Raw genomic sequence first — 18,471 nt, forward strand, 5'->3', positions numbered from 1 at the left:
ATATTATATAGACATAGACTCTCTGCTCAGATGTAGTACAACAGTCTCCTTGTTGGTTCCACTATTTGGAGACTAGGGACTACTTGGGCATGTACTCGGGCCACTGAACTTTGATTATTTTCTCCTGGCAGGGAAATTTTGCCAGGCTGCAAAGGAAGAGGTTATAGCTACTTACAGATGAGACTTGATAAGCTGAGGTCAGATGTTAGGGAGGAGTGCTCCTCTTTCTGAGGACTAGTGGAGGGAGGGAGAGGCAATGAAGGAGGGAGGAGGACCAGAAGGGGATGACGGAGGGGGATACAATCAGGATGTGAAGAATTTAAACTGCAGAACAAGCTGGTAACATATTGCTAATCCCGCTATATGGGAATAGCTCTGAGACTGGCTGAGTAATAAATGTCTAGGCATAGGCAATGCTTATTATTGGCTACAGAACTCCTATGAATTATTATTATATGCCGTTCTTAGTATTGCATGAGTGAAGACTTACAGATGTCTTTATTTCTGCTCATACAAAGAGGAGAAAACCACCCTGAATTGTTCTGTGCATCACGCACAGCTTATACATTTATAATTTAGGACTGTATAATGCTTGTGAGAAGTTATGTGTTTTCAGAACAAAAGAACTGGACGTTGACACTGAATCAGACCTGACAGGATTCATTCCTCTTAGCGTGCTGGATACTGACATCCTGCATCATTCATGTACCAGCACCAACTGCTTCAGTTGCTGTTCCTCATCAGAACAAGACAGCTCCAAGAAAATCTTTGAAGAAAGTTTCCAATCCCAGCTGATCCAGCATTTTAGATAGTCCCACACAGGACTCTAATTAAATCTGGATTTCTCAACATTTAGAAACTGTACCACGAATGCTATTTCTATCTTTTTTAAGCATTTCCACAATTTTATTTGTGTCCCTACAAAGGTATTATTCATCTCAAATCAGTCTGAAGAAACCTTAAGATAACAATGCACCATTTCCTTTAAGGGGGTTGAATTGGTTTTAGGTTGCTTTCTTGGGCTATAGTGGGTTATTCTCAATGTGAGTTAGTTATAAATTATTATTGGTATTATTTAGATAGAAAACAAGGTTAGACTCAGGGATGTCTCTCTTTTCCTTTATCTCCCATTCTTAGGTTTGGAGATAGGGGGTTTAAAAGAAAGAAGGAGGAAATTAAAATACATAGGGAAGATAAAACAAAAAGTAGATTAGTGAATCTACTCCTTAACTTAATGCTTCAATTGTCACTCTCAAGGCTATTTTTAATTTACTGGTATAGAATTTTGTATGTAGTTGAAAATAAGTTTAATTTTAGATACAGTGGTACAGAATTCAAATTAAGATTATTCGTCACACACATTATATATATTTCTACTCTAATAGGAGGTATTGTACCCATATAACTCAATCATAATATCAGGTTTGCTTCCAACACTTTGAAAGTGCTGTTGCAGACTGTTTAGGATAAGTACGTTATACAATTTAATTGTTAGTTGATAAAATCATGGTCATATCAATTACTAGTCTATTTTTACTGCAAAGATATACATCTTAGGAACAACAGTTAGATATTATTCTATAGAAAGATAAATTTAAATAGTTAGATGAGGTCTTCAAAAACCCTAAAAACATACAGAATATGGCATTTCAAAATGTTTTTATTATTTAAAAGGTTCACTGAAAATGAGACACATTAAATCTTGGCAACATCCAGCCTATCTCAAAGAAGATGATGAGCATAAAAGAACATCCTTATGGAGATGGCTTCAAATGTGGCAAACAAGCCCCTGAGCAAAATGTCTTTGTTTCTACCACAGACAGAATTCTGCCTAAAAAGGGCAAGCTTGGATGCAGGCAGAGCTGATGGCCAAACTCTGCCAAGGCAGGGTAAGATAGTCTTCAATAGTTCTTGCCTCACAAATATGTCTGTCATATATATTGGGCAAGAAGACTGAAGATGATGCTCCAACTTTAGAGAGAGTTTTGGGTGACTTTTCAGGCAGAAAACTGTCTCTGTCATATTCTCAATTTGGGAAGCTGCTAGCTCGCACTCCTGGTATACTCAGGTAATCAAGTTCATTTCTTCTCAAGTCTCTGATGAGGTTGAAGACCAGATAGTTTAGTTTTGTAATAAAGCTTAGTTGTTTAGTGGTTAATATGTTTTTAGGTCTAGATAGATGCTTTAAGTTGATAATGATGAGATATGATAGATATTAATTTACATTCAGAATTTTAGATACACCGAGATGTCCTCTTCAAGACTGTCAAATACAAATAGCTAAAACACTGAGAACGTAGCATTTATACAATTCCTGACAGTGTCATGGTTCTTCTTGCTATATGTATTTTATTGAATATATGTGTGATAATATAAATGTATATGTAAAAAATAAAAATATTTACTTTTAAAAAAGAAAAAACTTGGAAAAAGTTTGCTGTAGTAACTACAATAATTTAGATTTCCATTAGGCTGGATTCTTTTTTTTTTTTTTTTTTTTATTAATTTATTCTTGTTACATCTCAATGTTTATCCCATCCCTTGTATCCTCCCATTCCCCGCCCCCATTTTCCCATTATTCCCCTCTCCTATGACTGTTCCTGAGGGGGATTACCTCCCCCTGTATATTCTCATAGGGTATCAAGTCTCTTCTTGGCTACCAGCTGTCCTTCCTCTGAGTGCCACCAGGTCTCCCCCTCCAGGGGACATGATCAAATGTGAGGCACCAGAGTACGTGAGAAAGTCATATCACACTCTCCACTCAACTGTGGAGAATATTCTGACCATTGGCTAGATATGGGCCCAGGGGTCCCGCTCAAACTAAGGCACCAGCCAAGGACAATACAGGAGGTAAACTTTAAACCCCTTCCCAGATCTAGGCTGGATTCTTATGAAGATTGTCTTGTTCTGGAATGTTAGACCCAATTCTTGCTAATTTTCTTCTTTCCAAGTGTCTTTAAATAGAGGGTAGCCTGTAGCAAAATTAAGCTTCAGGATTCCAGAAATCACTAGTCCCTCTCAATATGGTAGCCTATCCAATCCCCAGTAGATCATGCTCCACAGGAAAGACACATGATTGATAGAACTTTCATTTCAGACTCTAAAAGCATTTTCATAAAAAAAAAAAAAAGGTACAATTCTTTTGCTAAAAAAATATGGAGTATCAAAGATATATATATATATATATATATATATATATATCTTTGAAATTTGTGCTATCAATCCCTCTAAATCTTTGGGTATAAAAGTTATTATTAAATTACTTATATTTATATGTCTCATACTGAATACAACAATTTCATGTTTATGCATAGTCCAATGCCATGCTTGCTACTTTAGACATACAGGCTGTGATGACTGCATTCAACTCACATAGTAAAAATCTTTTCTATGACAACACCATAGTAAACTCTTTTTTCACTGGCCAGTGAAGTATAACCAGAAAAATAAAACATTTTATTTTTACTTTAGCCAATGTTAAATAAACTGAAAAGGCAAATGAATTTCATCCCACCTACACCTATACCATTTCCCTATACAGTGACCTAGGAACAGAGCAAGAACCAGTGTGATGATAACTTAACTCTAAATAGACAAAGTAGAGAAATAGGCAAAACACCAAGCCAGCAAGCATGTGGATGCAATTCCAATTGCTTGATTTTATTATGTGATTTTTTTTCCAAGACATTTTTTAAGAATAGAAAAAGAAGTAAAGAGAAAATCTTCAAGTCATCTGACTGCTACCATGGAGTCATTAGTGGCACCACTGTACATGCATTTTCAATGACAAATGACATGAACTAAAAAAAAAAAAAAAAAAAATAGGAGTAGAATTGGAGATTGTTATAATATGGAAAATATGGAAATGGAAGGGGTCTAAATCAAGGTTTTCTTCCTCTTTTACTAAATACAATTCCTATTATAACAAAAATTACGGCATAAATTATTACTAATAAGAAAATATCTGTCTGTGCTACAGCATGAGCAAAGCATAGCAATACCCAGCACATGAATGTGTCCACAGTGGAAAACTCCCTGGACCCACTTCTCTGGTTCTCTCACTTCCCATGCTTGTTCAGTGGAGTCTCTTCCAAGGACTCATCCTCTGGTCTCTGCTCTGAACTGTAGATAGCTCGACTGCCTGACAATGCTGGTGCCATGATGTCATCTCTATTTGGAAAACTCCCAAACCATTTGCCAGTTCTTACCAGTTACTATAATGGCGAACCCATCTCAGAAGCTGATGGACATCTCTCCATGAATATATTATTATTTAAACCATACCATTTGAAATCTTAGGTCTCTACTTAGAGATCTGTTTCTTTCTCTGTTTTGTGTTTTATAGCATAATTTTGCAGGTGACTCCAAATTATAGCCTCTAGCTGGTAACAGCTCTATCTAAGAAACCCCCATTCTAATTCAAACTCCATATTCCTGCAACTGACATTAATATTCATGTTTAATATTCATGTTTAGTCTCACAATCTTTGTTATGCCTTTTTGTGGTTATTCCTCCAATGATAGTTATACTTCTTTTTAAAACGTCTTTTGTTCATTGATTCTTTCCTTAGTGTTGTTGTTGTTCAGGCTTTTACTATGTCTCTGGCATGATTCTAATTACAAAGCATTCTCTTTGTTCTTTTCCTTGCATATTCAACATTCTAATCAGAAGAAAAATACTTTGGATGATAAAAGAGTAAACCCTAGGAGAACTCTTTTTTATGGACATGTAGTCATGAGAAGGGCAGGGTGCAGATACTTTCTCTAGGTCTAAAAGTGAAAGGCAGAAGGATTTTCTAGAACTGAGAAAATACTGAGAATGGAGAGAAAGCTTTAGAGAGATGACCAATGATGACACTTTTAAGAGGCCCAGATTAAACTGTCCAACTTGTTTCTGTCTCCATCTGGAAGACTCATGGACCAAATCTTAAACCAACAGACAAGGAAGCCTTTGGATGAAATCTTCTACGCCCTGGAATATAAAGTAAACTTAGAAAGGTGGAAAGATGCCTTGCTGCATTCATCAACTTTACATTTATTGTTTGTACTCAACCAGGAGACTGGGTTCAGACTTCTTTCTACATTTCTCTCCTCTGTATTCCTCAGGTCAGTCTTTGCTTTCCCACTTAATTGGTCAGACTTCATGTGTGCCTAAAATAACACGGCCACTTTCATTCCTAAGTCCTTTTTTAATCATTACTTTTTAAAATGGCATTTTAATACTTTCCCTTCCTATACCATAGACCAGTACTACTTTTTCCTAGAAGTCGTTGCAGCTTCCTCCTCTCCCAGAAGACACCATAGCATCTCTATTGTCTTACCACGCATTGATCTCAGACATTTAGAAATTTCCTAAGGCTATTACATACTTCTATTTAACATGAATGTGGTTACATAAAGATATTCTGGTGCTGTGATAAAAATACCCTTAAAGGAGAAAGTTAGGGAAGGGTTTATTTTAGCTCACAGTTCCATGTGGTAGAATCCATAATGGAAGTAACGTCAGTGTCACAGGATCCTGGGGCACCTGGGCATATTGGATTTACAACCAAGAAACAGGAGCAAGATAAATATGCATGCTCATCTTGTTTTTTCCCTGTCTATTTTAGGATCCCTTTGCAGGGAATATTGCCAGCTATGGGGGAAGAACCTTCTTATCTGAAGACAATCCTTCAAAGGCAGTATCAGACACCTGTCTGAGAGGTGATTTCAGATTTAATCAAGATGACAAGTGAGATGAACCATCATAATATTCAATTAGATTGGAACTCATTAGTGGCATGAACATTTCCTCTGAGTTTGGGTTTTCCACATAAATTGGCAGTATAGTAAATATCTCTAAAAGTACAATAATAACATTATATGCCATTACTCTAAATGGAATTAAAGTCGACTCAAAAGCAAGGAAATTACTCGTGTACTGAAAACCTAGCTAACTACCCAGTGCTAGAAAGAACATGCATCTTATAGAAGGATTTACTACTGCCACAGACAACCTATCCTAAATGGAAAACATGAGTTCCTTAACATTAGAAATGGGGGTTTTGTACGACTTCTAACAGTGGGAGTGGGGTGTATCTGCCTTTTTTACTTGCTATTGGGACCCTTTCCTCCTACTGGGTTACATCATCAGGTTACATCATATGAGGGTTTGTGACTAGCCTTATTGTATCTTCTTATGCCATGTTTGGTTGATATCTCTGGGAGGTGTGATCTTTTGTGAAGGAAATAAGAAGAGCAGTGAATCTGGGCAAGACAAAGTTGTGTGTAGGTGTGGAGAGAAGAGAGGCTGTGGTCAGGATGCACTGTATGGGAGAAGAATAAATTTTAAAAAGGAAAAAAGTTATAGTGTGGAAAGAGAGATGAGAGAGCAACAAATTGTCAGCTTCACATTCGAATAAAGAGTGGCAGGTATACTTAGGTGTCCTAAATTACTATTATTAAACTCTAGTAATTTATTTAATTTCTTAACTATTACAATAAAGAATTTTTTTAAAATTAGGTAAGAGAAATATAGGAGATGGGGAAATAGAAGGACCCAAAGGGTCCTAGAAACCTACAAGAAGAACATAGTGCTGGGTGGATCAGGGCCCAGGGGGTCTGCTCAAACTATTGCACTAACCAGAAACAAGTGGTAAACATCGAACCCATGCTCTGATCTACCCAATGAGCAGGACAATCTCCACAGTTATGTGAAGAGCAGGGCTGACTCTAACATGAACTCTGGTACTCCATATTTGACCACCTTCCCTTGGTGGGGAAGCCTGATGACACTCATAGAAAGAATAAGCAGGCTACCAAGATGATACTTGATAGCCTATGACCATGTAGTGGGGGAAGAGGTCCCCTTGGTCTTAGACCTAAGGGAGAGGAATAGGGTGAAACCATAAGGGATGGAGGAATGGGAGGATACAAGTGATGGGATAACAATTGAGTTGTAATCTGAATAAATTAATAAAATTAAAATTAAAAAATAATTATATCACTATTACTTATATTGTCTGAAGATTTTGCCATCTAAAAAAGGGACTACAAATGTTGTATATTATTATATCTTACCTTTATTTCCACAGAAGGTAGATATATCACAGCCTTTGTAGGGTCCTTTAAATCTGCATCAAAAATAAATCCTTCCGTACATATTGTAGACATGATTGAGTCGGAATCTTCAAACAGATTTACTACAACCTTTACACGAGGTCGAGCCAGGCCCTTCAGTATGATGTAAAGTCCATCATTACCAGTCACTGAAATAAATTGAAACCAAATCCATATCTATGACATCAATTAACTCTGGAGTATCTCTAGCAAGTTCTACCTGGCCTACACAGTAACATCAGTGCAACATTGAGTTACTTATAGACAGATAACAGGAATAATATTTGCATGCTTGATTTATGCTGTTTTTAAAATTTGTAATATTTTTATTTTACTTAACATATAATTACATTGTTAGCCTTCCCTTTTTAAACCATGTCACATAGTAACATATCTTCTCAGGATTGCAACTATTGGATTTTAACGAACAAACAAACAAAAACAATAATATGTCCTAATTAGTAGACCAACAATTAAGAGAAAAATAAGATTAGGAAAACCTGTAAATTTTACCCACACTCCCCAAATTTGCCATACTCTTGAGTTTTTTGTTTCTGTTTTAGGAACAAACATACTTCTTTAATATTTAGCAAGAATCCCTCAGTACATTTGCAGTTGCCCTGGAGCTCCATGTTCAATATTATTTCACTTTCCTAGCCCTGACTCTGATATTTTAGTGGAATCCTGACAAAATTATGCTTTAATTCCTACATCGTCTCTCTGCTCACCCCATCTGTGACTAACGTGTGACCTTTTTACACTATGGAATACTACTCAGCTATTAAAAACATGGAAATCCTGAAAGTTGCAGGCAAATGAATGGAACTAGAAACAATCATCCTGAGTGAGTTAACCCAGACTCAGAAAGAAACACATGGCATTTTCTTGTTTTATATATCAGGACATGCCTACTAAGATTGTCATGAACATTTCCTCTAGACAGATAGTAGATAAGCTGAGTAAATAGTTTAAAGGGGTTAATTGAATTTTACAGTACTTGTCCTACACCACATTAACTCTCCACAAACTGTCATCTTATATAATTTTTGGAACTCAATTTTTCATCTGCAGCCCTGGCAAGTATAATCTACTATTAGTACTCTAATACAGTTCAGAATCACTTCCAGTTCTCAAAAAGGATATTCTTTGGGATATAGAAAGTAAATAGTATATATACCCACTTCATGACTGTTTATATCATGTTATGAATGGAGAATACCACTAAAGTGTATAAAATCTTTTCTTACATGATGCTCATTCACTTTCTCTGAGCAGAAACATTGAAAACTGATTTTCAGAGGCAATTGCAAAATCATCGATTGCTTATATACTTTGCATTTTTCTTTAACTGGAGTATTTATTAACTCTCCCAATTATTATTCTCGCAATGCCAGGGACAGTAATTTTAATGCTTTTTTAAAGCAGAGATTAGATGTTTTTATGGATGTTTAAGATTAAAATGGATTGCATTCTGGGTAGTACATGGTCAGCCACTAAACAATATGTGTAGTGTGAAGATGATGAAAAACATATGCTTTCAAATTGCTAGTATGAAAACACTCCAATTTCTTTAAAAAGGCACTTAGTACTATGAACTTTCCTCTTAGCATTGCTTTCATTGGAGTGTGAATTCTGATGCAATCCTGCTACTTCTTTCTCAGTGTAAATTGTCTTTTTTTTTTCTTGGCTAAGATAGCTGTAATTTTATCGAATGCCATACAAGCAATATTAAAAGTACAACTTTCCACCTGCTCTTAACACTTGTTCACATTATACCATCTGATTAATAAAATAATAGGAGACTTCGTTTTCAAGTATTGATATCCACTTCTCATGCCGATAATGAGGATATGATGCTGGGACCATAACAAATATCTTGAAACTAAAATCAGAATCTAGAAAAATTAGAAAAGCCTGACATTTTCTAACAGTCTTTTTCCTGGTGACTTGTTATAAATACATCCTTAATTTTTCTGAACAAGGTCCATTAATAATCCATTATATAAGTTGAACTTTGTGTCTATATGAATATTTCTGATATTATTCTTGGTTTATATTTTAGCAAAATACATAGTTACCTTGTCATGGGGCATATAACCCAGATATGAGTAGAGAATTTTTTTCATGTATTTATTTATCCACTTTACATCCTAATCATAATCCCCTTCCTCGTCCCATTCCCACCTTCCCTTTCTTTTCCCCTATTTTTCCTCTTCTACCCTTCAGAAAGGGAAAACCCTCCCATCAACCCACCCCCAGAACATCAAGTCACATCAGGACTGAGTTCATCCTCTTCCTCTATGGCATAGCCACAAGAGGAGGAAATGATTAAAAAAAAAATAAAGCATACAACAGAGTCCTTATCAAAAACAGCCCCAGTTCCCCTTACTAGGGGACCCATATGAATACCATGTGGCCCATGGGCTACATATGTATAGGGCGATGAAGTTCAGACTAAGCATGGTCCTTTATTGGTGCTTCAGTCTCAAGCACCTCTTGCCCAGGTTGTTGTCTTTGTTGGTCTTATGGAGTTCCTTTCTACTCCAGGTCCTTCTAATCTTGCTCCACTCTTACATAAGGCTCACTGGGCTCTGTCCCAAGTTTTGCTTTGAGTCTCAGAATCTGTTTTGATCCATTGCTGGGTGGAGCCTCTCAGAGGACATTTATACTAGGCTTCCATATGCAAACATAACAGAGTGCCATTAGTGGTGTCAGGGGTTGGCGTTCTTCCTGGGTGTGAGTCTAAGGCTGGATGAAGCACTGGTTAGATATTCCATTAATCTCAACTCTATCTTTATCCCTGCACATCTTATAGGCAGGGTAAAATTTGGGTCAAAGTTTTTGTGGGTAGGTTGGTGTTCCCTTCCCCCCACTAGGAGTCTTGCTTGGTTAGAAGGTAGCCTCTTCAGTCTTCATGACCCACACTACTAGGGGGCTCAGATAGAGTTACCCCATATTCTTCCAGTAGCCTACACTATCTTAGGTCTCCAGGTTGTCTCAGAGATACCCTGACCATGGGTTTTCTTCCTTTGGGAAGCCCTCTGCCCTCCTTCACTACTTTCATTCTCAGCCTGTTTGTCATTTGTATATAGGAGGACTACTGATTGTTTTGAATTAATCTTGTATCCAGCCACTTTGCTGAAAGTGTTTATCAGTGGTAGGATCATATCATCTGCAAATAGTGATACTTTGACTTCTTCTTTTCCAATTTGTATCCCCTAGATCTCCTTTAGTTCTCTTATTGCTCTAGCTATAATTTCAAGTATTATGTTAAAGAGATATGGAGAGAGTTGGCAGCCTTGTCTTGTGCCTGATTTTAGTGGCATTGCTTTAACTTTCCATTTAATTTAATCTTGGCTTTGGGTTGCTATATATTATCTCTCCAAGACACTTATCATGAAGAGGAGTTGGATTTTGTCAAAGGCTTTTTCTGCATCTGAGATGATCATGTATTTTTTTTCTCAGCTTGTGTATATGGTGGATTACATTGATGGGTTTTCATACATTGAACCATCCCTGCATCCCTGGGAAGAAGCCTACTTGAACATGGTGGATGATGTAATTGACATGTTCTTGGATTCAGTTTGCCAGTGTTTGAGTATTTTTGCATGAATGTTCATGAAGAAAATTAGTTTGAAATTCTCTTTCTTTGTTGAGTCTTTGTGTCGTTTAGGTATGAGAGTAACTTGGCTTCACAGAATGAGTTTGGCAGTTTTCCTTCTGTTTCTATCTTATAGAATAGTTTGAGGAGTTTTGGTATAAGCTCTTCTTTGAAAGTCTCATAGAAATCTGTGCTAAAAGCCTTGGCTTTTGTGTGTGTGTGTGTGTGTGTGTGTGTGTGTGTGTGTGTGTGTGTGTGTGTGTGTGTATGTGTGTGCGTGTGTGTGTGTGTGTGTGTGTGGTATTGTGTGTGTGGGTTTTTTTGGGGGGAGGCGTTAGGAGACTTTTCATGACTGCTTCTATTTCCTTGAGACTTATAGGACTATGTAAACTGTTTACCTTATCTTAATTTAACTTTGTAAATAAAATATATCAAGATAATCATCCATTTCCTTTAGATGTTTCAATTTTGTGACGTACAGGTTATTTAAGTAAGACCTAATAATTCTTTGGATTTCCTCAGTCCGATGCGATGCTCCACTTTTATTTCTGGTTTTGTTAATTTGAATACTTTTTCTCCGCCTTTTAGTTGGTTTGACTAAGCATTTGTCTATATTGTTGATTATATTTCAAAGAACCAGCTATTGGTTTCATTGATTCTTAGTATAGTTCTTTGTTTCCACTTGAGTGATTTCAGCGCTGAGTTGATTATTTCCTGTTGTCTACTCCTCTTAGGTATGTTTATTTCTTTTTGTTCTAGCGATTTTAGGTGTGCTTTCAAATTGCTAGTATGAAAACACTCCAATTTCTTTAAGAAGGCACTTAGTACTATGAACTTTCCTCTTAGCATTGCTTTCATTGTGTCCCATTAACTTGGGTATGTTGTACCTTTATTTTTATTGAATTTTAAAGTCTTTATTTTCTTTTTTTTATTTCTTCCCTGAACTGGTAGTCATTGAGTAGAGAATTATTCAGTTTCAATGAGTTTATAGGTTTCATCTTGTTTCTGTCTTATGGTTGTTGTTATTGAAATCCAGCTTTAATCCATGGTGGTCTATAAAATACAAGGTGCTATTTCAATTTGAATGTATCTGTTGAGGCTTGCTTTGTGATCATCAATTTCATAGAATGTTCCATGAGGTGCTAAGTGGATTATATATTCTTTTGTGTTTGGGTGAAATGTTCTTTAGATATGTTAGATCCATTTGATTCATAATATGTTAGTTTCATTATTTCCTTTTAGTTTCTATCTTGATGATCTGTCTATTGGTGAGAGTGGAGTGTTGAAATATACCACTATTAATGTGTTGGGTTTGATGTATGGATTTAAGTTTTAGTATGTGACTTTTGTGAATGTGTGTGCCATTTCATTTGGGGCATAGATGTTTTGAATTGAGATGTCATCTTGATGGGTTTTTCCTTCAATGAGTGTGAAACGTCCTTCCCCATCTCTTTTGATTAATTTTGGATGAAAGTCTATGTTATTAGATACTAGAATGCTACTCCAGCTTTCTTTTTGTGTGCCTGAAAAACCTTTCCCTAGCCCTTTACTATGAGATAATGTGTGTTTCTTATATGCCAAATGATAGATAATGTTTTCTCCTTTACTGATAGCCTGTGTCTCTTTATTAAGGAATTGAGTCCATTGATGTTGAGAGATTGTGGGAAAGATTAAGCTTTGTCACAGGTGGAAGCAGTCTTGGCGGGCTTTACCCTTGGGGCACTACATGAATACCTTGTGACAGACTTAGTGGAGCCATCCTGGGCCTGGAATTCAGGAAGCAGACCTGGGAACTCCTCCTGGGCTATTGTTTTTCTAATAGACCCTCAAGAGAGAAGGAGACCTGCAGGTGGGGAGGAGAGAACAACAGGTTCAGCCTGGGTTTGAGCATGGGGAAACAGTGAACAGGCCGGAGCAGCACGCAGGCCAGAGAGACACCTAAGGACCCGTCCCATGGAACAGATACCGGAAGGTTCACTCTTTTGTCCCTTTAACCTTTTTTCCTTCTTGTGTAAGCTAGTTTGGGTTGTATAATAAAGTTTAATTGTTAAAAAACAGCTGACAAGAGATATTATCAATAATTGCTAATTCCTGTTATTTTGAAGTTGGTGGTGGTAGAGTGCATGTGTGGTTTGTGTATGTGTGCTTTCCTTATTTTGGATTTGCTGATGTGGGATTATTTATTTCTTCTGCTTTTCTGGGTGTATTTATCCACCTTGGGTTAAAGTTTTCTTTCTAGCATCTTCTGTAGGGCTGGATTTGTGAATATATATTGTTTAAAGTTGTTTTTCTCATGGAATATATTGTTTTCTCCAGCTATAGTGATTGAAAGTTTTACTGGGTATAGTCCAGCTGATAGCTATGGTCTCTTAATATTTGTAAGATAGCTTTCCAGTCTCTTCTGGCTTTTAGAGTCTCTCTTGAGAAACCAGTTGCAATTCTAATAGTTCTGCCTTTATATGTGACTTGGTCTTTTTCCCTTGCAACTTTTAATATTCTCTTTTTTGTTCTGTACATTTAGGGTTTTGATCATGATATAGTGGAAGAATTTTATTTTCTCCTCCAATGTATGTGGTGTTTTGTAAACTTCTTGTATAACTATAGGCATGTCTTTCTTTAGGTGGGGGAAATTTTCTTCTATGATTTTGTTGAAAATATTTTCTAGTCCTGGGAGCTGTAAGTCTTCTTCCTAGTATTCTTAGATTTGGTCTTTTCATAGTTTCTATGATTTCTTGGATGTTTTGGTTTGAGAACTCTTTAGGTTTAACATTTTCTTTGGCTGATGTACTGACTTCAACAAAAATATCTTCTACATCTAAGACTCTTCTATCTCTTGTATTTTGTTAATGATGCTTGTGTCTTTAGTTTCTGTTCTGTTCCCTAGGTTTCCATCTCCAGGATGAGGTCTCAGTTTGTGTTTTTTTTATTGCTTCTACTTCCATCTGTGGGTCTGGTACAGTTTTATTAATTTCCTGAACTTGTTTAATTGAATTTTCTTGTATTTCATTAAAGTATTTATGTATTTCTTTCACCTCTTTGATTGAATTTTCTTGTGTTCTTTTATGGAATTTATTCATATCCTCTTTTATGGACTCTGTCACCTTTATAAGGTTGTATTTAAGGCCATCTTTTTTTGATTCAGCTGTGTCAGGTGTCCAGGGCTTGTAATATTGAATAGCTGGGTTCTGGTGATGCCATATTTCCCTGGCTCTTATTGATTGTTTTCTTGCACTGGCCTTTAGCCATCTGGTGCTGCCTGATGTTGCTGGGTGTTCTGTATTCTGACAGGACTTCTCAGAGAATTAGGCAGAGCCTTGGGCCCAATAGTGGAGTTTAGGGAGTAGCAGACTGCACAATACCAATGGCTGGGTGTTCTTGAGTAACAGCAGGCCTGGATATTTCTCAGCTGGATGTGTACCAGGTGCCCATAGGAAACATTGGTTGGCCTCTAACTGGGTTGTTCCTGCAGTGCTATAGGCCTTGAGGATCTTGGGGCTGGCAGTTTTCTTCTAGAGGGGAAGTTATGGGCCTCTGTGGGCTCTGTCCCTTGGAAGGCAGGAGAAAAAGCTAAGCAGGCTCTTAACTGGCTCTTCCTGAGGGAATTTCATAGAGCTCTTGCTGGCTGTGTCTCCCAACATGGAGGAGACAGTGTAGTGAAATTTTATTGCAGCAATATGGCTCCTCTGGAGAGGGATTACAATGAAATCCCTTATATGTCTATGTGAGCTGGCCAGAATGCAGACATGCTTTTAGTACACATCTATAATCACAAGCAATGAAGTATCTGGCAAGAATATAGACATACATCTAGCATGTACCTTTAATCCCTATCAATGAAGGCATGGTTAGCTTGTAGAACTTTGAAAGTGATGTCTAATTGAGGGGCAGAAAAAAGTTATGAATCAAAAAAAAAATATTTGGTAGAATTAGTCAAAGAAAGGGTATACTCAACTCTAAGGGGACCATCACAGGAAAGAGAGGTACTTAAGAACAGCACAGGGAGAGAGGAGACATAATTTTTACTGAAAAAAGAACTTTTTCCAGGAATAGTTTTACACAGCAGGCTGCAGAGAGAACAAACTAGATGCAGGTAAAGGCAGAAAGAGGCAGAGAATAAGAAGGCACCAACATGTTAAGAACATATTGCCATAGATGTTGATCTATACTCAGAGCTGTAAATCAGCAAGATAGAAAGATGTTTTCTCCGTGGTTGCCAAATACAAATAGGCAAAATACTATGAATGTAATATTTATATAATTCCTAATTGCTTTGTGGTCCATCTTGCTGTATGGAGTTTATTGTATATATGTGTAATAATATGAAGGTATATATAAAAGTTTTAAAAATTAAATTAAAATTTTAAACAAAGAGAAAAAAAAACATATTGCCAGAGTTAGTTTGAGGCCAAGTAGAGCAATTCAGTCAGAAGCCAAGATAAGCCAATTTGAATCAGCTAGCTTATAGAGGAGTTTGAGACAGAACAGCTGAGTTGAAACATCCAGCTAAAGTTCAGAAAGATAGAGAGGGTAAGTTTATTCAGCAGTATGTCTCAGATGCTGAAACATTCTAGGAATAAATTAGCAGATGGAGGCTGGAAGCTGTAGCTTTCAAAGTTCAGGTTAAAGATTAGATTGTATGAAAATAGAGGCTTCCAGACTTAGGCCTATGGATAGCTAGAATAGAGAAAGAAATGCTCTGGGATCAGCCTAAGACATGTATTCACACAGCTTGTGTATGGTTCTCATCCCATCTAAGACACCAAATTTCAGCATCTATTATCAAATGAGTATTTTATAAAAGGAAAAGCTGTAGAAAACTCTCAGAAATGTAACATCCAAATGCAATGCTAATTTGGTTTGCAAGCCTATACTTAAATAAGCCAGATATAATAAAAAATTATCATGTGGTTAAGTGGTTATAACTTCCATGACAAAACACATCAGTGTTTCACAGTAATCTCCCTTACAATCCATGAAACATCAGCAGCCAGTGTAGATGCATTACTTAGGACATGGCTGTCATACTAGGAGCTGCAATCATAAGCTGCATACTCCAAATAAAATATGGTCACCTTGGAGGTGAGGGGTAACTTTACAAATTTTCTCAAGGAAGCAGTCCTTGTCCTTCAAGTTTTGACGAGTGAGAGAACCTTCTGTATATAATCTCTGTTTAGACGTGTCTATATTTACACTAAGATCTTGAAAGAGTCAAACAAAATGGAAGATTTTCAGAACCATGGAAAAATATTTAGATTAGAATATATGTCATAACCACAAATTATACTAAAAAATTTCAAAATAAGCTATGCTATCAGGTTCAAATATCATCATGAATAAAAGAAATGATTATCAAGGGGTAGATATGATCAAGATGCAATATACACATACAAGATTGTTAAAGGATTATATATATATAAATATATGCTACATTAGAAATAACAATGAAGATTATAGTTTTAAAATAAGCTTTTAATACTAAGCAACATGCTAATGTAATATGTGAAAACTGTTAAAATATCTTGAATGCCCATTTATGACAACAAATAATTATTAACCCCTGATTTAGGTATATAGCCATACCTAAATATTTGAAATATATTATAAAGATATTTTTATCTTAATTGATATTTTAAAATAGGTACTATGCTTGCTTTAATTTTATAAATCATGAAATAGAAGCATTGAGAAATGAAACATCATCTCTAAGTCCAGAACACCAATATTGGTATAGCTATTTTTCAACACAGACAGATTCTTGTCATAGTTTATTTAATCTATGGCGTTAATGCCAATATATGAATAGATAGATGATAGATGATAGATAGATAAATAGATAGATACATAGATACATAGATAGATAGATGATAGATAGATAAGAGATAATTAGTATAAATTTATACATATATGCATACTGACTATATATATATACTGATATACATATTACTAATACATATATATTATGATTATATACACTATATGTATCATACATATGCAAGATTTGTATATATACACATATATACAGCACTCATATAGCACTAGTTCTTTTTTCCAATGAAGAAATCAAGACTTGAAATGATTATGTAGTTTATCAGAAATTACATAAGTGCTTGTCCCAAAGTAAAAAAATTTCTGTCAATGAATTTATAGTTGCCCATGAAGAACTTACCCCACACATATATACACATACAAATTTGCAATCATGCATACACAAGCATTGGATTATACTTCATATATCAATATATCTGTATATATGTAAACTAATGTACACATGTTGGTTTTATACATCTTTAAAACTTCTCAATAAAAAAGAATGTTTACTATGTCTATCAAAATTCTGTAATTAATACTCAAATATTTCTTAAACTAAGGTAGCAGATACAGAGCTAACAACCCTCCTCAGATAGAATTTGAGAAATATTTTTTAGTTACTAAAATGTACAAATTATTTAAACACCATAATAATTACATGAAGAAAAAAAATATAGTTAAATTCTGAAAAAGCAATTAAAGTACTGAAAAATAAAAAGTGATGCTAATAATATAAGTTGTGAAAAATGAAATTGTCAATAATATAAGATATATGTAAAATTTTGAAAAATAGATCTCCTATTTATATTTTCAAAATATGTAAAACTATGCCATACAAATTTTAAGTAAAAGAAATTTACTCATCATAGAAAATTCAGAGAATATTATAGAAATACTGATTTTAAAGTCATAAAATTTAGAATACAAGATACTAGAAAATTAAGACATCAAAAAATCCCCTCTTACCCATTTATGAATGCAAATGGCATTTAAAGGAATTTTAAAACTAAAGGGATATTTAATTAACTGTTTTATTATTGAATCGTTGAAAGGTTAAAAACCAAACACAAAGATTGATTAAAGCAAATACTTGTTAATTATTCAGTATCACCCTGTCTCTGGTGCATAGGCCCTTATGCTAAACCATTCTAAAATGAGTGAAATGTTCAAAAAAATTTTGAGGAATAAGGTCACACTGTCAACTGGCTAATACCTTTTTGACCTTTGAAGTGAACTAAGTATCTTCTATTGATCAGGAAAGATTTTCCTCAACCTAGCCAGCTTTATTGAGAATAACCAGTGCCCATTCATAGACAACTTTCTTCACAGCATTTTTGTCATGGACTACTTCACACTCGGAGGATTCTACCTAAATACCCCACAGTCCTCAAAGATGAATCCATCGCTGTGCTCTTCGATTTCTAGCCCCAAGCATAGAGCCTCGATTATTTGCCAATACTTAGCATACATTTGTTGGGTAAATGAAGGTTTAGTTGTATTTTAGTAAACGGCAGAAGATTTAAATGATCTGTAGAGAAACCATAATATTCATCTTTTTTGGTACAAAGATAAAATCTGTTATTTCACTAAGAATTGTGTCTGCGTTGATTACAATCACTTTGAAAGTTGACTTTCTTTACACTCTATTATGTATAAGTTCAGTACAAAAAAACAAAATCAGTGTGTGGGGGTGTGGGTGTCTGGAGAATTTGAAATATTGGTTCATAGAAGACACTTTAGAAGTCCTAAATGATTGCACATTAAATAAAATGAAAATAATAAATAGCTTCTTCATAGCTGTTACTAAGTTATGAATCTTTGGAAATGTGAATATTGAGCACAAAGCCCATATATCCTTTCTCATTCTATGCAAAGGGAAGTTATATAGCACAAGTCTAATAAGATGTCTTATTGTACGTCTATAATATGTGTAAATCTACAAATAAAATGTTCTATGAAGCCTA

The 18,471-nt window shown here is 35.5% G+C and overlaps 1 protein-coding gene across 1 annotated transcript in view; it reads right to left on the reverse strand.

Moving 5' to 3' along the window:
• Cnbd1 (cyclic nucleotide binding domain containing 1) overlaps window positions 1–18,471 on the reverse strand; it is a 332,377-nt gene that overhangs the window by 124,977 nt on the left and 188,929 nt on the right. The window contains exon 7 of the mRNA XM_051155903.1: window positions 7,060–7,247. Within this exon, the coding sequence (XP_051011860.1) occupies window positions 7,060–7,247 (188 nt within the window). The remainder of the gene's footprint in view (window positions 1–7,059; window positions 7,248–18,471) is intronic.

Source organism: Acomys russatus, chromosome 2 (genome assembly GCF_903995435.1).
Source record: "Acomys russatus chromosome 2, mAcoRus1.1, whole genome shotgun sequence".
In the NCBI taxonomy this organism is placed as follows: domain Eukaryota; kingdom Metazoa; phylum Chordata; class Mammalia; order Rodentia; family Muridae; genus Acomys; species Acomys russatus.